The sequence below is a fragment of the Bombina bombina genome, chromosome 1 (assembly GCF_027579735.1).
Source record: "Bombina bombina isolate aBomBom1 chromosome 1, aBomBom1.pri, whole genome shotgun sequence".
Classification (NCBI taxonomy): domain Eukaryota; kingdom Metazoa; phylum Chordata; class Amphibia; order Anura; family Bombinatoridae; genus Bombina; species Bombina bombina.
The window spans coordinates 247,769,897-247,796,397 of NC_069499.1; the positions used below are offsets into that span (position 1 = coordinate 247,769,897).

Sequence of the window (26,501 nt, forward strand, 5' to 3'; positions counted from 1 at the left end):
TCATCAGTCCATAAAACCTTAGAAAAATCAGTCTTGAGATATTTCTTGGCCCAGTCTTGACGTTTCAGCTTGTGTGTCTTGTTCAGTGGTGGTCGTCTTTCAGCCTTTCTTACCTTGGCCATGTCTCTGAGTATTGCACACCTTGTGCTTTTGGGCACTCCAGTGATGTTGCAGCTCTGAAATATGGCCAAACTGGTGGCAAGTGGCATCTTGGCAGCTGCACGCTTGACTTTTCTCAGTTCATGGGCAGTTATTTTGCGCCTTGGTTTTTCCACACGCTTCTTGCGACCCTGTTGACTATTTTGAATGAAACGCTTGATTGTTCGATGATCATGCTTCAGAAGCTTTGCAATTTTAAGAGTGCTGCATCCCTCTGCAAGATATCTCACTATTTTTGACTTTTCTGAGCCTGTCAAGTCCTTCTTTTGACCCATTTTGCCAAAGGAAAGGAAGTTGCCTAATAATTATGCACACCTGATATAGGGTGTTGATGTCATTAGACCACACCCCTTCTCATTACAGAGATGCACATCACCTAATATGCTTAATTGGTAGTAGGCTTTCGAGCCTATACAGCTTGGAGTAAGACAACATGCATAAAGAGGATGATGTGGTCAAAGTACTCATTTGCCTAATAATTCTGCACTCCCTGTATATATAATTATTTATAAAGCGCCAACAGATTCGGCAGCGCTGTCCATGGGTAACAAAGATAAAAGGACAGTACAATATGAGACCCCAGACAAAATTTAACAAACAAATACATGGGGAATTGGGGGCCCTGTTCCCATGGGAACTTACAATCTAGATCGGTAGGATGGTGAGAAACAGGAGGTGGGGACTGCAAAGGTGGCAATGATGTTAGTGTGGAGTTAGATGAGGGTAACTATTAGGCCAGTGGAATTCATTAGTTACTGATTTAGTGATAGGCTTCCCTGAACAAGGGAGAGAGGTTGGGCGAAAGTCTGACAGCTCGAGGAAGTGCATTCCAGAGGGTTGGTGCCGCACGAAAGAAGTCCTGTAGTCTAGCATGAGAGGAGGTGATGGTAGAAGAGGCAAGGAGTAGATTGTTGTTGGATCTTAGAGGACGGGCTGGAATATATTTGTTGATGAGTGAGGACAGGTATGGGGGGGCTGCATTGGTAAGGGATTTGTAGGTCAGAGTGAGTATTTTGAATTTAATTCTGCTGTGAATGGGGAGCCAGTGAAGGGACTCACAGAGGGGTACAGCAGATACAGCACGTCGGGAGAGGTGGATTAGCCTAGCAGAGGCATTTAGGATGGATTTAAGAGGGGAGAGGTATGAGAGAGGAAGGCCAGTTAGTAGGTTATTACAGTAGTCAAGCCGGGAAATTACTAGGGAATGGATTAGCTGTTTAGTAGTTTCAGCACTCAAAAAAGGACGGATTTTGGAGGAAGATGGTTGCGACAGGATGAAGAGAGCAATTGGATGTGGGGTATGAAGGACAGATTGGAGTCAAGTGTAACTCCTAGGCAGCGGACCTGGGGTGATGGGGGGATAGTGGTGTTGCCAACAGTGATAGTAAAGTTGGAAACTGGAGTAGAATTATATGGGGGTATTAGAAAAAGCTCAGTCTTGGAGATGTTGATTTTTAGGTGGTGAGAGGCCATCCAGGAATAAATGCCAGATAAGCAGTCGCTGATGTGGGAAAGGACAGAAGGAGAGAGTGCAGGGGTGAAGAGGTAGATATGAGTATCATCAGCAAAGAGGTGATAGTTGAAGCCATAGCTACTGATATATATTAATTTCTGATTTTTCATAATTAGATTGAATATCCACATTCAAAATTTCCAATGTAACATTCAATTTAACTAATACTATTCAGAAGTTCAATAGTTTATGTGGTAGGGAATTTTGTAAATGGATACATAATAGATACAAATATATCAATTTGAATGTTTCTATTTCGAATATTGCATAATTGGAATATTACATTTAAAGAGAGCATTAGAAATACTATTAAAAATAACACAATTTATACTTACCTGATAAATTTATTTCTCTTGTGGTGTATCCAGTCCACGGATCATCCATTACTTGTGGGATATTCTCATTCCCAACAGGAAGTTGCAAGAGGAAACCCACAGCAGAGCTGCAATATAGCTCCTCCCATAACTGTCATAGCCAGTCATTCGACCGAAAACAAGCCGAGAAAGGAGGAACCATAGGGTGCAGTTGTTACTGTAGTTTAAATTTAAAAATTACCTGCCTTAAAATGACAGGGCGGGCCGTGGACTGGATACACCACAAGAGAAATAAATTTATCAGGTAAGCATAAATTGTGTTTTCTCTTGTAAGGTGTATCCAGTCCCCGGATCATCCATTACTTGTGGGATACCAATACCAAAGCTAAAGTACACGGATGAAGGGAGGGACAAGGCAGGAACTTAAATGGAAGGAAACACTGCCTGTAAAATCTTTCTCCCAAATATAGCCTCCGAAGAAGCAAAAGTATCAAATTTGCAAAATTTTGAAAAAGTATGAAGCGAAGACCAAGTCGCTGCCTTGCAAATCCGTTCAAAAGAAGCCTCATTTTTAAAGGCCCAAGTGGAAGCCACAGCTCTAGTGGAATGAGCTGTAATCCTTTCAGGAGGCTGCTGTCCAGCAGTCTCATAGGCTAAGCGGATTAAGCTTCTTAGCCAAAAAGAAGGAGAGGTTGCCGAAGCCTTTTGATCTCTCCTCTGTCCAGAGAAGACAACAAACCAAGCAGATGTTTGACGAAAATCTTTAGTAGCTTGTAAGTAAAAACTTTAAAGCACGGACCACGTCCAGATTGTGAAACACAAGGATGGAACAACAATCTCTTGATTGATATTCTTGTTAGATACCACCTTACGTAAAAACCCAGATTTGGTACGCAGGACTACCTTATCCGTATGAAAAATCAGATAAGGAGAATCACATTGTAAGGCAGATAACTCTGAGACTCTACGAGCCGAGGAAATAGCTACCAAAAAAAGGACTTTCCAAGATTAAAGTTTGATATCCATGGAATGAAGAGGTTCAAACGGAACTTCTTGAAGAACCTTAAGAACCAAGTTTAAGCTCCATGGTGGAGCAACCGGTTTAAACACAGGCTTGATTCTAACTAAAGCCTGACAAAATGCCTGAACGTCTGGAACATCTGCCAGACGCTTAACTAGCTGACAATCCTTTTTCCAAACCTTCTTGGAGAAAAGATAATATCCTAGGAATCCTGACCTTACTCCATGAGTAACCCTTGGATTCACACCAATAAAGATATCTACGCCATACCTTATGGTAAATTTTCCTGGTGACAGGCTTTCATGCCCGTATTAAGGTATCAATAACTGACTCGGAGAAGCCACGCTTTGATAAAATCAAGCGTTCAATCTCTAGGCAGTCAGCCGCAGAGAAATTAGATTTGGATGGTTGGAAGGACCCCGAAATAGAAGGTCCTGTCTCTGAGGCAGAGACCATGGTGGAAAGGATGACATGTCCACTAGATCTGCATACCAGGTCCTGCGTGGCCACGCAGGTGCTATCAGAATCACCGATGCTCTCTCCTGCTTGATCTTGGCAATCAGTCGAGGGGGCAGAGGAAACGGTGGAAACACATAAGCCAGGTTGAAAGACCAGGGCGCTGCAAGAGCATCTATCAGTGTCGCCTTGGGATCCCTGGACCTGGATCCATAACACGGAAGCTTGGCGTTCTGGCGAGACGCCATGAGATCCAGTTCTGGTTTGCCCCAACGATGAATCAGTTGTGCAAATACCTCCGGATGGAGTTCCCACTCTCCCGGATGAAAAGTCTGACGACTTAGAAAATCCGCCTCCCAGTGCTCTACACCTGGGATATGGATAGCTGATAGGTGGCAAGAGTGAATCTCTGCCCAGCGAATTATTTTTGAACTTCTAACATCTCTAGGGAACTTCATGTTCCCCCTTGATGGTTGATGTAAGCTACAGTCGTGATGTTGTCCGACTGAAATCTGATGTACCTCAGAGTTGCTAACTGAGGCCAAGCCTGAAGAGCCTTGAATATCGCTCTTAGTTCCAGAATATTTATTGGAAGGAGAGACTCCTCCTGAGTCCACGATCCCTGAGCCTTCAAGGAGTTCCAGACTGCACCCCAACCTAGAAGGCTGGCATTTGTTGTTACAATTGTCCAATCTGGCCTGCGAAAGGTCATACCTTTGGACAGATGGACCCGAGATAGCTACCAGGGAAAAGAATCCCTGGTCTCTTGGTCCAGATTCAGTTGAGGGGACAAATCTGTGTAATCCCCGCTCCACTGACTGAGCATGCATAGTTGCAGCGGTCTGAGATGTAAGCGTGCAAACGGCACTATGTCCATTGCCGCTACCATTAAGCCGATTACTTCCATACACTGAGCCACCGAAGGGCGCGGAATGGAATGAAGAACCCGGCAGGAATTTAGAAGCTTTGATAACCTGGACTCCGTCAGGTGAATTTTCATTTCTATAGAATCTATCAGAGTCCCTAGAAAGGAAACTCTTGTGAGTGGGGATAGAGAACTCTTTTCCTCGTTCACTTTCCACCCATGCGACCTCATAAATGCCAGTACTACGTCCGTATGAGACTTGGCAATTTGGAAGTTTGACGCCTGTATCAGGATGTCGTATAAATAAGGGGCTACTGCTATGCCCCGCGGCCTTAGGACCGCCATAAGCGACCCTAGAAGCTTTGTAAAGATTCTTGGGGCTGTAGCTAATCCAAAGGGAAGAGCTACAACTGGTAATGCCTGTCTTGAAAGGCAAACATGAGAAACCGATGATGATCTTTGTGTATTGGAATGTGAAGATAAGCATCCTTTAGATCCACTGTAGTCATATATTGACCCTCCTTGATCAGTGGTAGGATGGTACGAATAGTTTCCATCTTGAACGACAGAACTTTGAGGAATTTGTTTAAGATCTTTAGATCCAAAATTGGTCTGAAGGTTCCCTCTTTTTGAGAACCACAAACAGATTTGAGTAAAAACCCTGTTCCTGTTCACTCCCATAACTAGGAGGTCTCGTACACAGTGTAAGAATGCCTCTCTCTTTATCTGGTGTGCAGATAATTGTGAAAGGTGAAATCTCCCTTTTGGGGGGGAAGCTTTGAAGTCCAGAAGATATCCCTGGGATATAATTTCCAACGCCCAGGGATCCTGAACATCTCTTGCCCACGCCTGGGCGAAGAGTGAAAGTCTGCCCCCTACTAGATCCGTTACCGGATAGGGGGCCGTTCCTTCATGCGGTCTTAGAGGCAGCAGCAGGCTTTTTTGACCTGCTTACCTTTTTCCCAGGTCTGGTTTGGTCTCCAGACCGTCTTAGATTGAGCAAAAGTTCCCTCTTGTTTATTATTAGAGGAAGTTGATGCCGCACCTGCCTTGAAGTTTTGAAAGGCACGAAAATTAGACTGTTTGGCCCTAGATTTGGACCTGTCCTGAGGAAGGGCATGACCTTTTCCTCCAGTGATATCAGCAATAATCTCCTTCAAACCAGGCCCGAATAGAGTCTGCCCCTTGAAGGTAGTGTTAAGTAGCTTAGATTTTGAAGTCACGTCAGTTGACCATGATTTAAGCCATAGCGCTCTGCACGCCTGTATAGCAAAACCAGAATTCTTGGCCGTTAGTTTAGTCAAATGAACAATGGCATCAGAAATAAAAGAATTGGCTAGCTTAAGTGCTCTAAGTTTGTCAAGTATGTCATCCAATGGAGTCGCTACCTGTAAAGCCTCTTCCAGAGACTCAAACCAGTACGCCGCAGCAGCAGTGACAGGGGCAATGCATGCAAGGGGCTGTAGGATAAAACCTTGTTGAATAAATATTTTCTTAAGGTAACCTTCTAATTTTTTATCCATTGGATCTAAAAAAGCACAACTGTCCTCGACAGGGATAGTAGTACGCTTTGCTAGAGTAGAAACTGCTCCCTCCACCTTAGGGACTGTCTGCCATAAGTCCTGTGTGGTAGCGTCTATTGGAAACATTTTTCTAAAAATAGGAGGGGAAGAGAACGGCACATCTGGTCTATCCCATTCCTTATTAATAATTTTTGTAAACCTTTTAGGTATTGGAAAAACATCAGTACACACCGGCACTGCAAGTATTTATCCAGTCTACACAATTTCTCTGGCACTGCAATGGAATCACAGTCATTCAGAGCAGCTAAAACCTCCCTAAGCAACACGCGGAGGTGTACAAGCTTAAATTTAAATGTAGAAATATTAGAATCAGGTATCTTCTTGAGTCATTAACATCACCCACTGACTGAAGCTCTCTTTCCTCAGCTTCTGCATATTGTGAGGCAGTATCAGACATGGTTCTTAAAGCGTCAGTATGCTCTGCATTTTGTCTCACCCCAGAGCTATCTCGCTTATCTCTAAATTCAGGTAGTCTGGCTAATACCGCTGACAGTGTATTATCCATGACTGCCGCCATGTCTTGTAAAGTAAACGCTATGGGCGCCCTAGATGTACTTGGCGCCATTTGAGCGTGAGTCCCTTAAGCGGGAGTCAAAGGGTCTGACACGTGGGGAAAGTTAGTCGGCATAACTTCCCCCTTGTCAGATTCCTCTGGTGATAACATTTTTTAAAAGACAGAAAATGATCTTTATTGCCTAAAATGAAATCAGTACATTTGGTACACATTCTAAGAGGGGGTTCCACCATGGCTTTTAAACATAATGAACAAGGAGTTTCTTCTATGTCAGACATGTTTATACAGACTAGCAATGAGACTAGCAAGCTTGGAAAACACTTTAAATCAAGTTAACAAGCAAATATAAAAAATGGTACTGTGCCTTTAAGAGAAACAAATTTTGTCAGAATTTGAAAAACAGTGAAAAACAGTGAAAAAATGCAGTAAATCAAACGAAATTTTTACAGTGTATGTAATAGACTAGCAGAGCATTGCACCCACTTGCAAATGGATGATTAACCCCTTAGTTAAAAAAACGGATCAAAAAAACGAAATAGACGTTTTTTAACAGTCACAACCAACTGCCACAGCAAGCTGTAGCCCCTACCTTCCCCAATAAACGACTTTGGAAAGCCTTTGGGCCCTTTAGAGATGTCCTATAGCATACAGGGGACTCCTGAGGGAAGCTGGATGTCACAGTTTGGAATTTTAACTGCACAAAAAAAACGTTAAAATAGGCCCCTCCCACTCATAGTAACACAGTGGAAAGCCTCAGGAAACTGTTTCTAGGCAAAATTTAAGCCAGCCATGTGGAAAAAACTAGGCCCCAATAAAGTTTTATCACCAAAGTATATATAAAAACGATTAAACATGCCAGCAAACGTTTTATATTGTAAATATCATAAGGGTATTACCCCTGGGAGTAAGCATGATACCAGTCGTTATTAAATCACTGTATTCAGGCTTAACTTACATTAATCCGGTATCAGCAGCATTTTCTAGTGTTTTCCATCTCTAGAAAAAATTATAACTGCACATACCTGATAGCAGAATAAACTGCACGCCATTCTCTCGCTGAAGTTTTATCTCATCTGTGTAATCCCCTCAGACATATGTGAGAACAGCAATGGATCTTAGTTACAACCTGCTAAGATCATAGAAACCTCAGGCAGATTCTTCTTCTATTTACTGCCTGAGATAAAATAGCACAACTCCGGTACTATTTAAAAATAACAAACTTTTGATTGAAGAAAATAAACTAGCTATATTTAACCACTCTCTCTTACGACCTCCTTGCTTGTTGAGAGTTGCAAGAGAATGACTAGTTATGACAGTTATGGGAGGAGCTATATTGAAGCTCTGCTGTGGGTTTCCTCTTGCAACTTCCTGTTGGGAATGAGAATATCCCACAAGTAATGGATGATCCGTGGACTGGATACACCTTACAAGAGAAATAGAGATTCTAATTCTTCGTATTCAAATATTGCATAATTCTAATTGAATTATTAGATAAATTCAAATTGAATATTACATTTAAAGAAAGACTTAGAAATACTATTACATTTAACGAATGTTAGATTGTTGTACAAACACTCAAAATGTGAAACAAACAAATGTGTTAAAATTAGTTTAATTATTCGAATGTTGCAAAACATTTGCCCATCCCTATGAGCAATGCACACAAAAAAGACCTTATAGATCGAGATGCTGACACAAATTGACATGTGAAAAAAATCATGTGCATATGTTTGGGGTGCACAACACTAACATGTATATCAGCAGGTTCACAAAGCAGCAAACCAGCAGAGTCTGGAGAGCAATAAGTAATATGTAGTACTAAGTTCAGAACAAAAGAAGAGGCGCAGTCATAAAGCCACCAAAAAGGTGCAGTTTTAGGCTAAAGTTTTATGCTCTTTCTCCTAATATGGCAACAAATCTTCACTAAGCTGAACCATCATATATACATTTACAACTTATTGCAACAGTTACTCTTAGTATTGCAAGACTGTACCAGGTGGATCCAGATATTCCAGAGATATATGTGAGGGTGTCTAGGAGTTTGAGGTCCTGCAGACCAGACAGGCTCCCATAAAATGATACCATTGCTCGTGTTCCTCCTCCCGAGCCCAAAACAGCAATTACGGGAAGCTGAAAAGGTAAGAAAGCTCAGATGATCAAGTTATATATACCAACAATAAAATAGATTCACAGTCATAACAGCAGTGTTATACTCTTGGGTAAGCAGTCACTTGTCACCTCGTAGAAGCTTAAAGCTTCCTGAATATAATGTGCATTAGGATCCTCCCCTTCCTCTAAAAACAACATGCTTTCTACTTACAGGCATCATTTATATATACTGTATATATATATATATATATATATATATATATATATATATATATATATATATATATATATATATAACCCAGGAATATAGAAACATAGCAATATGTCTGCTAAAACTCTAAATGTGAATAAATAAATGTAAGTATAAATTTGGTTTTCTCTCATACGCTACTGTAATTGCTTACTGGTATCTGTGCCAGTCTGTTGACTCTTCCTCCCGGGTGCAGCCTATACAAAAGCAAAAAATAAAATAAAAAAATCACTGGACAACTTTCCAATGGTTGACATGGTGAAGCCACACACCAAGTAATATAAGATGTAACTTAATAATAAATAACTCTGGAACCTTAGCTACATATTTTTTGGAGTAAAAAGGTTTTCACAGAAGGATGCAAAGTCTGTTTGAGCAGTTGTCAAGTCTGTTTGGTTTTGATGAAATATCAGAATAAGAGAAAGACAAGATATAGCCAGAATAAAGTGGCCACAACTCTTCTTGTTTACAATAGTGGGCTTTACAAAGTTCAAGAATACAGCACTACAAGGTGTTATATAAAGATAAAAAAACATTCATTTTTTGAAAAATCATTACAAATATTATACGTCATGCCCTCTAGTGGTGCTTAAAGGGATACTAAACCCACTTTTTTCTTTTATGATTCAGATAGCGCACGCTAATTTAAGCAACTTTCTAATTTACTCCTTTTAACAATTTTTCTTCGTTCTCTTGCTATCTTTATTTAAAAAGCAGGAATGTAAAGCTTAGGAGCCAGCTCATGTTAGGTTCAGCACCCTGGATAGCGCTTGCTTATTGAGGCTACATTTACCCACCAATAAGCAACCGTAACCCAGGCACCAATATGGGCCAGCTCCTAAGATTTACATTCCTGCTTTTAAAATAAAGATAGCAAGAAAACTAAGAAAAATTGATACTAGGAGCAAATTTTAAAGTTGCTTAAAAGTGCGTGCTCTATCTGAATCATAAAAACATAATTTATGCTTACCTGATAAATTCCTTTCTTCTGTTGTGTGATCAGTCCACGGGTCATCATTACTTCTGGGATATAACTCCTCCCCAACAGGAAATGCAAGAGGATTCACCCAGCAGAGCTGCATATAGCTCCTCCCCTCTACGTCAGTCCCAGTCATTCGACCAAGAATCAACGAGAAAGGAGTAACCAAGGGTGAAGTGGTGACTGGAGTATAATTTAAAAGATATTTACCTGCCTTAAAACAGGGCGGGCCGTGGACTGATCACACAACAGAAGAAAGGAATTTATCAGGTAAGCATAAATTATGTTTTCTTCTGTTATGTGTGATCAGTCCACGGGTCATCATTACTTCTGGGATACCAATACCAAAGCAAAAGTACACGGATGACGGGAGGGATAGGCAGGCTCATTATATAGAAGGAACCACTGCCTGAAGAACCTTTCTCCCAAAAATAGCCTCCGAAGAAGCAAAAGTGTCAAATTTGTAAAATTTGGAAAAAGTATGAAGCGAAGACCAAGTTGCAGCCTTGCAAATCTGTTCAACAGAGGCCTCATTCTTAAAGGCCCAAGTGGAAGCCACAGCTCTAGTGGAGTGAGCTGTAATTCTTTCAGGAGGCTGCTGACCAGCAGTCTCATAGGCTAAACGTATTATGCTACGAAGCCAAAAAGAGAGAGAGGTAGCAGAAGCTTTTTGACCTCTCCTCTGTCCAGAATAAACGACAAACAGGGAAGAAGTTTGGCGAAAATCTTTAGTTGCCTGCAAGTAGAACTTGAGGGCACGAACTACATCCAGATTGTGTAGAAGACGTTCCTTCTTTGAAGAAGGATTTGGACACAAGGATGGAACAACAATCTCTTGATTGATATTCCTGTTAGTGACCACCTTAGGTAAGAACCCAGGTTTAGTACGCAGAACTACCTTGTCTGAGTGAAAAATCAGATAAGGAGAATCACAATGTAAGGCTGATAACTCAGAGACTCTTCGAGCCGAGGAAATAGCCATTAAAAACAGAACTTTCCAAGATAACAATTTTATATCAATGGAATGAAGGGGTTCAAATGGAACACCCTGTAAAACGTTAAGAACTAAGTTTAAACTCCATGGCGGAGCAACAGCTTTAAACACAGGCTTGATCCTAGCCAAAGCCTGACAAAAAGCCTGGACGTCTGGATTTTCTGACAGACGCCTGTGTAACAAGATGGACAGAGCTGAAATCTGTCCCTTTAATGAACTAGCTGATAAACCCTTTTCTAACCCTTCTTGTAGAAAAGACAATATCCTAGAGATCCTAACCTTACTCCAGGAGTAATGTTTGGATTCGCACCAGTATAGGTATTTACGCCATATTTTATGGTAAATCTTTCTGGTAACAGGCTTCCTAGCCTGTATCAGGGTATCAATAACCGACTCAGAAAAACCACGTTTTGATAAAATCAAACGTTCAATTTCCAAGCAGTCAGCTTCAGAGAAGTTAGATTTTGATGTTTGAATGGACCCTGTATCAGAAGGTCCTGTCTTAGAGGTAGAGACCAAGGCGGACAGGATGACATGTCCACTAGATCTGCATACCAAGTCCTGCGTGGCCATGCAGGCGCTATTAGAATCACTGATGCTCTCTCCTGCTTGATTTTGGCAATCAATCGAGGAAGCAGCGGCAAGGGTGGAAACACATAAGCCATCCCGAAGTTCCAAGGTGCTGTCAAAGCATCTATCAGAACCGCTCCCGGATCCCTGGATCTGGACCCGTAGCGAGGAAGTTTGGCGTTCTGGCGAGACGCCATGAGATCTATCTCTGGTTTGCCCCAACGTCGAAGTATTTGGGCAAAGACCTCCGGATGAAGTTCCCACTCCCCCGGATGAAAAGTCTGGCGACTCAAGAAATCCGCCTCCCAGTTCTCCACTCCCGGGATGTGGATTGCTGACAGGTGGCAAGAGTGAGACTCTGCCCAGCGAATTATCTTTGATACTTCCACCATTGCTAGGGAGCTTCTTGTCCCTCCCTGATGGTTGATGTAAGCTACAGTCGTGATGTTGTCCGACTGAAACCTGATGAACCCCCGAGTTGTTAATTGGGGCCAAGCTAGAAGGGCATTGAGAACTGCCCTCAATTCCAGAATGTTTATTGGAAGGAGACTCTCCTCCTGATTCCATAGTCCCTGAGCCTTCAGAGAATTCCAGACAGCGCCCCAACCTAGTAGGCTGGCGTCTGTTGTTACAATTGTCCAGTCTGGCCTGCTGAATGGCATCCCCCTGGACAGGTGTGGCCGATGAAGCCACCATAGAAGAGAATTTCTGGTCTCTTGATTCAGATTCAGAGTAGGGGACAAATCTGAGTAATCCCCATTCCACTGACTTAGCATGCATAATTGCAGAGGTCTGAGGTGTAGGCGTGCAAAAGGTACTATGTCCATTGCCGCTACCATTAAGCCGATCACCTCCATGCATTGAGCTACTGACGGGTGTTGAATGGAATGAAGGACACGGCATGCATTTTGAAGCTTTGTTAACCTGTCCTCTGTCAGGTAAATCTTCATTTCTACAGAATCTATAAGAGTCCCCAAGAATGGAACTCTTGTGAGAGGAAAAAGAGAACTCTTCTTTTCGTTCACTTTCCATCCATGCGACCTTAGAAATGCCAGAACTAACTCTGTATGAGACTTGGCAGTTTGAAAGCTTGAAGCTTGTATTAGAATGTCGTCTAGGTATGGAGCTACCGAAATCCCTCGCGGTCTTAGTACCGCCAGAAGGGCACCCAGAACCTTTGTGAAGATTCTTGGAGCCGTAGCCAATCCGAATGGAAGAGCTACAAACTGGTAGTGCCTGTCTAAGAAGGCAAACCTTAGATACCGGTGATGATCTTTGTGGATCGGTATGTGAAGGTAAGCATCCTTTAAATCCACTGTGGTCATGTACTGACCCTCTTGGATCATGGGTAAGATTGTCCGAATAGTTTCCATTTTGAACGATGGAACTCTTAGGAATTTGTTTAGAATCTTTAAATCTAAGATTGGCCTGAAAGTTCCCTCTTTTTTGGGAACCACAAACAGGTTTGAGTAGAACCCTTGTCCTTGTTCCGACCGCGGAACCGGATGGATCACTCCCATTATTAACAGATCTTGTACGCAGCGTAGAAACGCTTCTTTCTTTATCTGGTTTGTTGACAACCTTGACAGATGAAATCTCCCCCTTGGGGGAGATAATTTGAAGTCTAGAAGGTATCCCTGAGATATGATCTCTAGTGCCCAGGGATCCTGAACATCTCTTGCCCAGGCCTGGGCGAAGAGAGAGAGTCTGCCCCCCACTAGATCCGGTCCCGGATCGGGGGCTCTCGGTTCATGCTGTCTTTGGGGCAGCAGCAGGTTTCCTGGCCTGCTTGCTCTTGTTCCAGGACTGGTTAGGCTTCCAGCCTTGCCTGTAACGAGCAACAGCTCCTTCCTGTTTTGGTGCAGTGGAGGTTGATGCTGCTCCTGTTTTGAAGTTCCGAAAGGGACGAAAATTAGACTGTCTAGCCTTAGCTTTGGCTTTGTCTTGAGGTAGGGCGTGGCCCTTACCTCCTGTAATGTCAGCGATAATCTCTTTCAAACCGGGCCCAAATAAAGACTGCCCCTTGAAAGGTATATTAAGTAATTTGGACTTAGAAGTAACATCAGCTGACCAGGATTTTAGCCACAGCGCCCTACGTGCCTGTATGGCGAATCCTGAGTTCTTAGCCGTAAGTTTGGTTAAATGTACTACGGCCTCCGAAATGAAGGAATTAGCTAGTTTAAGGACTCTAAGCCTGTCCGTAATGTCGTCTAGCGTAGATGAACTAAGGTTCTCTTCAAGCGACTCAATCCAAAATGCTGCCGCAGCCGTAATCGGCGCGATACATGCAAGGGGTTGTAATATAAAACCTTGTTGAACAAACATTTTCTTAAGGTAACCCTCTAATTTTTTATCCATTGGATCTGAGAAAGCACAGCTATCCTCCACCGGGATAGTGGTACGCTTAGCTAAAGTAGAAACTGCTCCCTCCACCTTGGGGACCGTTTGCCATAAGTCCCGAGTGGTGGCGTCTATTGGAAACATCTTTCTAAATATTGGAGGGGGTGAGAACGGCACACCGGGTCTATCCCACTCCTTAGTAACAATTTCAGTTAGTCTCTTAGGTATAGGAAAAACGTCAGTACTCGCCGGTACCGCAAAGTATTTATCCAACCTACACAGTTTCTCTGGTATTGCCACGGTGTTACAATCGTTGAGAGCTGCTAAGACCTCCCCTAGTAATACACGGAGGTTCTCCAATTTAAATTTAAAATTTGAAATATCTGAGTCCAATCTGTTTGGATCAGAACCGTCACCCACAGAATGAAGCTCTCCGTCCTCATGCTCTGCGAGCTGTGACGCAGTATCAGACATGGCCCTAGCATTGTCAGCGCACTCTGTTCTCACCCCAGAGTGATCACGCTTGCCTCTTAGGTCTGGTAATTTAGACAAAACTTCAGTCATAACAGTAGCCATATCTTGTAATGTTATCTGTAATGGCCGCCCAGATGTACTAGGCGCCAAAATATCACGCACCTCCCGGGCGGGAGATGCAGGTACTGCCGCGTGAGGCGAGTTAGTCGGCATAACTCTCCCCTCGCTGTTTGGTGAAATTTGTTCACATTGTACAGATTGACTTTTATTTAAAGTAGCATCAATACAGTTAGTACATAAATTTCTATTGGGCTCCACCTTGGCATTGGAACAAATGACACAGATATCTTCCTCTGAGTCAGACATGTTTAACACACTAGCAAAAAAACTTACAACTTGGTTATAATCTTTTTTAGCAAAAAACGTACTGTGCCTCAAAGAGGTACTAACGATTAAATGACAGTTGAAATAATGAACTGAAAAACAGTTATAGCATCAAACTTTAAAACCACAAAACTTTTAGCAAAGGTTTGTTCCCATTAGTAAAATAACAATAATTAAATTTGACATAAAAAATACAAAGCAACGTTTTTTATTCACAGTCACTATAAGAATTCTCACAGCTCTGCTGAGAGAATTTACCTCCCTTCAAAGAAGTTTGAAGACCCCTGAGATCTATCAGAGATGAACCGGATCATGCAGGAAATATAAAAGTAACTGACTGGTATTTTTTGATGCGTAGCAAAGAGCGCCAAAAACGGCCCCTCCCTCTCCCTCACAGCAGTGAAGAGAAACGAAACTGTCACAATTAAAGCAAAAAAACTGCCAAGTGGAAAATAATGCCCAAATATTTATTCACACAGTACCTCAGCAATGTAAACGATTCTACATTCCAGCAAAAACGTTTAACATGATAAATAGTTATTAAAAAGGATTAGTGACCTTTAACAGAGTAGTTCCGGTGAAATACCATCCCCAGAATACTGAAGTGTATACATACATGTCATTTTAACGGTATGGCAGGATTTTCTCATCAATTCCATTCAGAAAATAAAAACTGCTACATACCTCAATGCAGATTCATCTGCCCGCTGTCCCCTGATCTGAAGCCTTTACCTCCCTCAGATGGCCGAGAACAGCAATATGATCTTAACTACTCCGGTTAAAATCATAGTAAAAAACTCTGACAGATTCTTCCTCAAACTCTGCCAGAGAAGTAATAACACGCTCCGGTGCTATTTTAAAATAACAAACTTTTGATTGAAGTCATAAAAACTAAGTATAATCACCATAGTCCTCTCACACATCCTATCTAGTCGTTGGGTGCAAGAGAATGACTGGGACTGACGTAGAGGGGAGGAGCTATATGCAGCTCTGCTGGGTGAATCCTCTTGCATTTCCTGTTGGGGAGGAGTTATATCCCAGAAGTAATGATGACCCGTGGACTGATCACACATAACAGAAGAAAGAAAAAAATTGGGTTTAGTATCCCTTTAAATTACAGACTGGTCCCTCCTGTGTTACACTCTCTTTTTATAGCTTATCAGAAATTAACCCATATATACACAGATAAAAACAACTATACTAATAGCATATATACAAGACAGAGACTATAGGCACTGTGATAAGTCAGAATGACAAACATTCCAGATACAAAAAAAACCTAATATAGATGTGGAAAAAACAATACCAGAGTTCTAGTTGTCAATAAAGTAACTTATATTGCAATCTTGGTTCATACCAAGGGGGAATCTAGTTTGCAATTTTAATATCCAATATAATTAATTTTTATCTTAGGTGCCACATCTATAATTTGTACATATCTGCAACATTGGAAAAATGATCATTATTAAAAGGTTTTGCAACTGTAGAATCTTTCTTATAGTTTTTTGTATCTCTTACATGTTCACCAAACTTTGTTCTGACATCACATGAAGTTTTTCCTACATACTGACAGTGCATTCCAATAAATATGCTGCAAACAAAATTTTACAGTTTGCATAGGAATCAATAACATAATTGTTAACACAGAGGAAGGCTAGTGAGATAATTTCCCCAATAGTCAATATGAGAATGCTTGCTCAAATTACCTCTGATGTTAAACACATTACGTTTCAGTAATGGCGGTTACTGCTATTTGATCAATAGATATTACAGCAACATATTATATTGAAATTATGTTGCCTTTAAATATATCAGCATATAAACTGTGCAATAATTGCTATTTTGTAACAAACTGAACGCTACTGAGTACAAGTGAGATACCTTGTCTCTAATACTCTATTAAGTGCCTGTGCACTTTATCCAATAGCAGCTTGTATTTCAGCTAATTTATTAGCATTAGGTCTGAAATGATAAATAGCAAAAATATCAGGCTGTTATAACTGTTGAACTTGTTGCGGTAATTGGTAGTATCAGTTGACAAATGTGTCTAAGGCAAGATTGTACCAATCCTGACACACTGCTAAGCTCTTAGACCCGTAATATGTAAAGTAGAGCTGGGAAATATATTATCCGTCAAAAGTGCAATATCGAACGATTAATATAATTGTCAGCAGTATAGTTTGTTATTAATCTGTCTCGTTAAATTAGCGGTTAGGTCTGAGAAATGATTGAAAACAAATAAAGGCGCCCCAATGTACTCCCACCCGCCCTTGACATGTTTCGCCTTAACAGCTTTATCAAAAGGATGAGGCGCGCCGTCCTCCACGGGATGTATAGCCGTAAAATCTTGTGTGGTCCATTGTTATGACATCATGAGTGCTCTCAATCCGTATTGTATCTTTAGCATCCTTGTTATATGTCTATTGTTAGAATGGAATACTTGTATCAGATACAATTTATGGGACTGATTATTAATGAAGATTATTGCGAACCGGGTATAAACAATAAGTTTATATATATAGATGGACAGAATAAGGTTAGTCAGAAAATGGGCTGTAATATTGAGAACAAAATAGAGAATATTAATAGTTACTACCATATAGGGATAAGTATATTGATATGCACAATCTATATAAGCATCTTATATGTCACCCAAATAATATTGTATGGGTTTATTATAAGTGGAAATAGTGTACATCATTTTTACATTTATGGCTCATTTTATAGTGCCAGGGGTTGGCATTAATAAAATATATTGCTATCTATTATAACAAAGTATTATAATCCTTGTGGTGTGTCTAAAAATCATGTGTAAATTAAACAAGATAAAATAAGTGAAAGAAAACAAATGGGTGTGTTTGTTGACCATCTTACATGAGTCTTATTATCATCATATGTGTTCTATATAGAGAAAAATTGATCAAGTGCTTTTGTGAGTGGTGTTTATGTTATTCCATGAATGGTAATAAATTATAAAGTGCTATCTTAGAGCTCCTGGAAATCTTCTGCAAGAATTCACAGAATAAACGTATATGCATTTATGATTGGCTTATGGCTGTCACATGGTACGTGTATACATCTGTGATTGGCTTGTGGCTGTCACATGATACAGGGGGAGTGGAAATAGACATAACTTAAAATTGTCAGAAAAAAATCTACTACTTATTTGAAGTTCAGACTAAGGGGCCCATTTATCAAGCTCCCGATGTCTGCAGGCTCGCCAGAAACAGCAGTTATGAAGCAGTGGTCTAAAGACTGCTGCTCTATAACCTATCCGCCTGCTCTGAGCAGACAGACACACATCACCGAAAATCAACCCGATCGAGTACGATCGGGTTGATTTACACCTCCCTGCTGCTGTCGTGAATCTGCAGGGGGCGGCATTGCACCAGCAGCTCACAAGAGCTGCTGGTGCAATGCTGAATACGGAGAGCGTATTGCTCTCCGCATTCAGCGAGGTCTGGCAGACCTGATCCACACTGTTGGATAAGGTCCGCCAGACCTTTGATGAATATCCCCCTAAGTGCTATTGCATTGTTTTATCTTGCATTTGTTGATTATGCAAATCTACTGAGTTTACTGGTCCTTTGTTAAATCTATCAGTGACTGCTGACATATTAGATGGATACTTGCAGACCGTAAGAGGATTTCTGCCTTTTATACATTAATGTGCAAGGGCTCACCCAAGAGTAAGACACATACTGTGTTACTATAAAAGAATGTGAGACATTTTACAAACTAATTGTGTTAAATATACACAGTAGTGTTTCCATACATATATATGCATCAGAGTCTGTCTGCAGATCATTGTAACTATATTACTGCATCTTCCACCACTGAAGTGGGCATACGAACCTCATCAGAGTTGGGAGCTTTGCTCAGCTCTAGAACCTCCTTCAAAGCTTTTGTTACAATTGGTTTTCTCTTCTTCAGGAAGTCCCTCTCCCCCTCAGACAGCTCAAAACCCAGGCGCAGATCAAGTTCAGGAAAACTGGATTGACAAATTACACAACTTTGTGACTGCAGACCTAGTGAATATCTAAACACAATATTCCAAAATCCGTAACCAAAACAACTTAAACTTCCCTAGCATAATGTTTTATTTTGGGAAAAGTAACACTTTGCGAGGGGTTCGCATCTCAGGATGTGCTGAATTTGTTTTTCCAATTGTACAAAAGTTAATTTTTTTTAAAGGAATTAAACACATTACAACAATTAATTACACAAATAATTTTATCTTTGTATTTAAACTCTGCAAAAGCATAAAACACATAGTTAAAACCTGCAAAAAGACATCACATTGAGCTGGACAAGGCCATGATACAAGCACCAGCGGCCTATGTATGTAATTACCAATTACTGGATGTGTGTTGTTCAGGACCAGTCCAGTATCATGTCTGCAGAAGAACTTTAATTGTGTATTTTGTAGATAAGGGCAGCATATTGACATTCATTATTTATTAGTAAAGCAAATGCCAAAAATGGCTGAGGTCTGCAGCATTTGGAATCAAATTTATTATTAGCGTAATAGTTAGGGTGACCATATTGCCGCTTTAAAAAACATAATTTATGTAAGAACTTACCTGATAAATTAATTTCTTTCATATTGGCAAGAGTCCATGAGCTAGTGACGTATAGGATATACAATCCTACCAGGAGGGGCAAAGTTTCCCAAACCTCAAAATGCCTATAAATACACCCCTCACCACACCCACAATTCAGTTTAACGAATAGCCAAGTAGTGGGGTGATAAAGAAAGGAGTAAAAAACATCAACAAAGGAATTTGGAAATAATTGTGCTTTATACAAAAAAATCATAACCACCATAAAAAGGGTGGGCCTCATGGACTCTTGCCAATATGAAAGAAATTAATTTATTAGGTAAGTTCTTACATAAATTATGTTTTCTTTCATGTAATTGGCAAGAGTCCATGAGCTAGTGACATATGGGATATCAATACCCAAGATGTGGAACTCCACGCAAGAGTCAATAGAGAGGGAGGGATAAAAATAAACAACAGCCATATGCAGAAAAATTAATCCACAACCCAAAATATAAGATATTCTCATAAAGAAAAGAAAAACTTAAAACATCAGCAGAAGAATCAAACTGAAACAGTTGTCCCTTAAGAACTTTTCTACCAAAAACTGCTTCTGAAGAAGTAAATATATAAAAACGGTAGAATTTAGTAAATGTATGCAAAGAGGACCAAGTCGCTGCTTTGCAAATCTGATCAACTGAAGCTTCATTCTTAAAAGCCCACGAAGTGGAGACTGATCTAGTAGAATGAGCTGTAATTCTCTGAGGCGGGGCCTGACTCGACTCCAAATAAGCTTGAAGAATCAAAAGCTTTAACCAAGAAGCCAAGGAAATAGCAGAGGCCTTCTGACCTTTCCTAGGACCAGAAAATATAACAAATAGACTAGAAGTCTTCCTGAAATCTTTAGTAGCTTCAACATAATATTTCAAAGCTCTTACCACATCCAAAGAATGTAAGGATCTTTCCAAAGAATTCTTAGAATTAGGACACAAGGAAGGGACAACAATTTCTCTACTAATGTTGTTAGAATTCACAACCTTAGGTAAAAACTTAAATGAAGTCCGCAAAACCGCCTTATCCTGAAGAAAAATCAGAAAAGGAGATTCACAAGAAAGAGCAGAAAGCTCAGAAACTCTTCTAACAGAAGAGATGGCCAAAAGGAACAACACTTTCCAAGAAAGCAGTTTAACGTCCAAAGAGTGCATAGGCTCAAATGGAGGAGCCTGTAATGCCCTCAAAACCAAATTAAGACTCCAAGGAGGAGAAATTGATTTAATGACAGGCTTAATACGAACTGAAGCCTGTACAAAACAGTGAATATCAGGAAGATTAGCAATCTTTCTGTGAAATAAAATAGAAAGAGCAGAGATTTGTCCCTTCAAGGAACTTGCAGACAAACCCCTATCCAAACCATCCTGGAGAAACTGTAAAATTCTAGGAATTCTAAAAGAATGCCAAGAGAATTTATGAGAAGAACACCATGAAATGTAAGTCTTCCAAACTCGATAATAAATCTTCCTAGAGACAGATTTACAAGCTTGTAACATAGTATTAATCACTGAGTCAGAGAAACCTCTATGACTTAGTACTAAGCGTTCAATTTCCATACCTTCAAATTTAATGATTTGAGATCCTGATGGAAAAATGGACCTTAAGACAGTAGGTCCGGCCTTAACGGAAGTGGCCAAGGTTGGCAACTGGACATCTGAACAAGATCTGCATACCAAAACCTGTGGGGCCATGCTGGAGCCACCAGCAACACAAATGATTGTTCCATGATGATTTTGGAGATCACTCTTGGAAGAAGAACTAGAGGCGAGAAGATATAAGCAGGTTGATAACACCAAGGAAGTGTCAGCGCATCCACTGCTTCCGCCTGAGAATCCCTGGACCTGGACAGGTATCTGGAAAGTTTCTTGTTTAGATGAGAAGCCATCAGATCTATTTCTGGAAGACCCCACATCTGAACAATCTGAGAAAACACATCCGAATGGAGAGACCACTCCCCTGGATGTAAAGTCTGACGGCTGAGATAATCCGCCTCCCAATTGTCTACACCTGGGATATGAACCGCAGAAATTAGACAGGAGCTGGATTCCACCCAAACAAGTATCCGAGATACTTCTTTCATAGCTTGGGGACTGTGAGTCCCACCCTGATGATTTACATATGCCACCGTTGTGATATTGTCTGTCTGAGTTCTAAAATAATGATTGGTAATCTCGCCTCTTGAGATTTCCAAACCCCTTGTGCTGTCAGAGATCCCCAGACAGCTCCCCAACCTGAAAGACTTGCATATGTTGTGATCACAGTCCAGGCTGGCCGAACAAAAGGTTAAACCACCATGTCAGAGAGTGTCGAACATTGGGATTTAAGGATATTAATTGTGATATCTTTGAATAATCCCAGCACCATTGATTCAGCATACAAAACTGGAGAGGTCTCATGTGAAAACGAGCAAAAGGAATAGTGTCCGATGCTGCAGTCATGAGGCCTAAAACTTCCATGTACATAGCCACTGAAGGGAATGACTGAGACTGAAGGTGCCGACATACTGCAACCAATTTCAAATGTCTCTTGCCCGTTAGAGACAGAGTCATGGACACTGAATCTATCTTGAAACCTAAAAAGGTGACCCTTGTCTGAGGAATCAAGAAACTTTTTGGTAAATTGATCCTCAAACCATGTTTTCGAAGAAACAACACTAGCTGATTCGTGTGAGATTCTGCAGAACGTAAAGACTGAGCTAGTACCAAGATATCGTCAAACACCGCAATACCCTGTTCTCTGATTACAGAGAGTAGGGCACCCAGAACCTTTGAAAAGATTCTTGGAGCTGTTGCTAGGCCAAATGGAAGAGCAACAAATTGGTAATGCTTGTCTAGAAAAGAGAATCTCAGGAACTGATAATGTTCTGGATGAATCGAAATATGAAGGTAAGCATCCTGCAAGTCTATTGTAGACATATAATGTCCTTGCTGAAAAAAGGCAGAATAGTCCTTATAGTCACCATCTTGAAAGTTGGTACTTTTACATAACTATTCAAAATTTTCAGATCCAGAACTGGTCTGAATGAATTTTCTTTCTTTGGGACAATGAAAAGATTTGAATAAAACCCCAGACCTTGATCCTGAAAAGGAACCAGCATGATTACCCCTGAAACCTCCAGGTCTGAAACACACTTCAGGAAAGCCTGGGCTTTTACTGGATTTACTGGGATGCATGAGAGAAAAAATCTTCTCACAGGAGGTCTTACTCTAAATCCTATTCGGTACCTCTGAGAGACAATGCTCTGAATCCATTGATTTTGGACAGAATTTGCCCAAACATCCTTGAAAAACCTTAATCTACCTCCTACCAGCTGAGCTGGAATGAGGGCCGCACTTTCATGCGGACTTAGGGGCTGACTTTGGTTTCTTAAAAGGCTTGGATTTATTCCAATTTGAGGAAGGCTTCCAATTGGAAACAGATTCCTTGGGGGAAGGATTAGGTTTGTGTTCCTTATTTTGATGAAAGGAACGAAAACGATGAGAAGCCTTAGATTTACCCTTAGGTTTTTTTTATCCTGAGGCAAAAAAACTCCCTTCCCCCCAGAAACAGTTGAAATAATAGAATCCAACTGAGAACCAAATCAATTATTTCATTGGAAAGAAAGAGATAGTAATCTAGACTTAGATGTCATATCAGTATTCCAAGATTTAAGCCACAAAGCTCTTCTAGCTAAAATAGCTAAATACATGGATCTAACATCAATTTTGTTAATATCAAAAATAGCATCACAAATAAAATGATTAGCATGTTGCAGTAAACGAACAATGCTATATAAGTCAGAATCCAATTCTTGTTGCGCTAAATTCTCCAACCAAAAAGTTAAAGCTGCTGCAACATCAGCCAAATAAATTGCAGGCCTAAGAAGATGACCTAAATATAAATAGGCTTTCCTTAGAAAAGATTCAAGCTTCCTATCTAAAGGATATTTAAAGGAAGTACTATCTTCCATAGGGATAGTGGTTCGTTTAGCAAGAGTAGAAATAGCCCCATCAACTTTGGGGATCTTTTCCTAAAACTCTATTGAAATTGCTGGTAAAGGATACCATTTTTTAAACCTTGCAGAAGGATTAAAAGGAGTACCCGGCTTATTCCATTCCTTAGAAATCATATCAGAAATAGCATCAGGAATAGGAAAAACCTCTGGAGTAACCACAGGAGGTTTAAAAACCGAATTTAAACGTTTACTGGTTTTAATATCAAGAGGACTAGCTTCCTCAATATCCAAAGTAATTAACACTTAACGCATTAACAAAGAACGGTATATACTCCATTTTAAATAAATAAGTAGATTTGTCAGTGTCAATATCTGAGGAAGGATCTTCTGAATCAGATAGATCCTCATCAGAGGTGGATAATTCATTATGTTGTCGGTCATTTGAAATTTCATCAACTTTATGAGAAGTTTTAAAAGACCTCTTACGCCTATTAGAAGGTGGAAATGCAGACAAAGCCTTCTGAATAGAATCAGTAACAAATTCTTTAAAATTCATAGGTATATCATGTACATTAGAAGTTGAAGGAGCTGCAACCGGCAATGTACTATTACTGATGGACACACTATCTGCATGTAAAAGTTTATCATGACAACTAATACAAATGACATTAGGAGATATAGAGGCCTAGTTATCAAGCCGTCTACTTTACCTGCCTTCGCCGTCCCAATATGCCCGCCTAAGCTCGCCTACCATCGCTGCCGCAGACCTGAAAAATTTCGCCTAAGTTATCAATAAAGCTGTCAAAAAGCCGCGCACCAAGTACGAGGCGATGAGCAGCGGACTGTGAGAGTTATCACTCATCCGATCTCGCTGCTCTTCGGCTTTTTCCCAGCTTTATTGATAAGCTGTCACTAAGCACCAACACTAAACTACACTGTTCTACCCCCTATACCGGCGCCCCCGCAACTAAATAAAGTTATTAACCCCTAAACCGCCGCTCCTAGACCCCGCCGCAACTCTTATAAATGTATTAACCCCTAAACCACCGCACCCGGACACCGCCCCCACCTACATTATACCTAGTAACCCCTATCCTGCCCCCCCTATACCGCCGCCACCTATATTAAACTTATTAACACCTATCCTGCCCCCCCTACACCGCCGCCACTGTAATAAAATTATTAACCCCTAAACCTAAGTCTAACACTAACCCTAACACCCCCCTAACTTAAATATTAATTAAATAAATCTAAATAATATTTCTCTTATTAACTAAATTAATAATATTTAAAACTAAATACTTACCTTTAAAATAAACCCTAATATAGCTACAACATAAATAATAATTATATTGTAGCTATCTTAGGATTTATTTTTATTTTACAGGCAACTTTCAATTTATTTTAACTAGGTACAATAGCTATTAAATAGTTATTAACTATTTAATAGCTACCTAGTTAAAATAAAGAGAAATTTACCTGTAAAATAAAAACTAACCTATGTTACAATTACACCTAACACTACACTATCATTAAATAAATGAAACCTATTTAAAACTAAATACTTACCTGTAAAATAAACCCTAAGATAGCTACAATGTAATTAATAATTACATTGTAGCTATTTTAGGGTTTATATTTATTTTACAGGTAACTTTGTATTTATTTTAACTAGGTACAATAGCTATTAAATAGTTATTAACTATTTAATAACTACCTAGTTAAAAGAAATATAAAATTACCTGTAAAATAAATCCTAACCTAAGTTACAATTAAACCTAACACTACACTATCATTAAATAAATTAAATAAATTAAATAAATTAAATACAAATACCTACAAATAAATACACTAACTAAAGTACAAAAAATAAAAAAATAATTTACAAACATTATAAAAATATTACAACAATTTTTAGCTAATTACACCTACTCTAAGCCCCCTAATAAAATAACAAAGCCCCCCAAAATAAAAAAAAATCCCTACCCTATTCTACATTTAAAAGATACCAGCTCTATTACCTTACCAGCCCTTAAAAGGGCCTTTTGCGGGGCATGCCCCAAAGAAAACAGCTCTTTTGCCTGTAAAATAAAAATACAACCCCCCCAAACATTAAAACCCACCACCCACACACCCCTAATCTAACCCAAACCCCCCTTAAATAAACCTAACACTACCCCCCTGAAGATCTTCCTACCTTGAGTCGTCTTCACTCAGCCGAGCAGAATTCTTCATCCAATCTGGGCAATGTCTTCATCCAAGAGGTCCATCATCCGGCTGAAGTCTTCATCCAAGCGGGGGCTGAAGAGGTCCATCATCCGCTGAAGTCTTCATCAAAGCGGGGGCTGAAAAGGTCTTCCATCCGGCTGAAGTGTTCTATCAAGCGGCATCTTCAATCTTCTTTCTTCCGGCTCCATCTTCATCCCGCCGACACGGAACATCCTTCCTCCACGACGAACTCCCGACGAATGAAGGTTCCTTTAAGGGACATCATCCAAGATGGCGTCCCTCGAATTCCGATTGGCTGATAGGATTCTATGAGCCAATCGGAATTAAGGTAGGAATAATCCGATTGGCTGATGGAATCAGCCAATCAGATTCAAGTTCAATCAGATTGGCTGATCCAATCAGCCAATCAGATTGAGCTTGCATTCTATTGGCTGTTCCGATCAGGTTTGGGAAACTTTGCCCCTCCTGGTAGGATTGTATATCCCATACGTCACTAGCTCATGGACTCTTGCCAATTACATGAAAGAAAGGGACACATATGAAAAATATGTCAGGGTTCTTATACAAAACATTTATTTAAACAGCCCTGGAAAACAGCCCTGACATATGTATTTTTTATATGTGTCCCTTTTTAAAGCAGCAATATGGTCACCCTAGTAATAGTGCAACACCTAAATATCTGTGCAAATACAAATGCTTGTGTGTTGCACATTTTAATAAATTCAGCACTAAAATTAGCAAAATTCTGCTGATCATTGCCATTTTTGGCATTCATTTCCCTAACATAAGCAATGCCAAAATAATGAACATATCTAATAGCCACTTTAGAGAGGTTAAACACATAGCTAAAGGCATTTGTGCAACCATGAAATGCACAAACCAATTAGATATCTCTATTATGTACCTTTAAGTGTTTGTGGGGGATACTATCACCAAACAACAAATCTTACCACTATTATTTCATACATTTAGCTTTTATAGATATTTGTACAATTTCCAAGCATATAACTCACCTATCCTCTGCTTTCAAACTCATCTCGACTTTTTCCGCCTGGTGAAAGAACAGAAGTATTGTCAATAAACAGAGGTTCACCTATTTAAACAAAAAATGTGTTGGCACTCTCTGTTAGTCTTTCTTTCTCTTTGTTCCTGTAATAAATGTGTGCCATAATGAAAAATCCAAGAGCACACTGCAAAAGATCCACACCATATTTTGATGCG

The 26,501-nt window shown here is 40.2% G+C and overlaps 1 protein-coding gene across 1 annotated transcript in view; it reads right to left on the bottom strand.

Moving 5' to 3' along the window:
- Nucleotides 1-26,501, bottom strand: part of PLA2G4F (phospholipase A2 group IVF) — a 222,540-nt gene that overhangs the window by 64,608 nt on the left and 131,431 nt on the right. The window contains exons 10-12 of the mRNA XM_053697916.1: nucleotides 26,294-26,331; nucleotides 18,381-18,516; nucleotides 8,419-8,555 (exon numbers count right to left, since the gene is read on the bottom strand). Coding sequence (XP_053553891.1) covers nucleotides 8,419-8,555; nucleotides 18,381-18,516; nucleotides 26,294-26,331 — 311 coding nt within the window. The remainder of the gene's footprint in view (nucleotides 1-8,418; nucleotides 8,556-18,380; nucleotides 18,517-26,293; nucleotides 26,332-26,501) is intronic.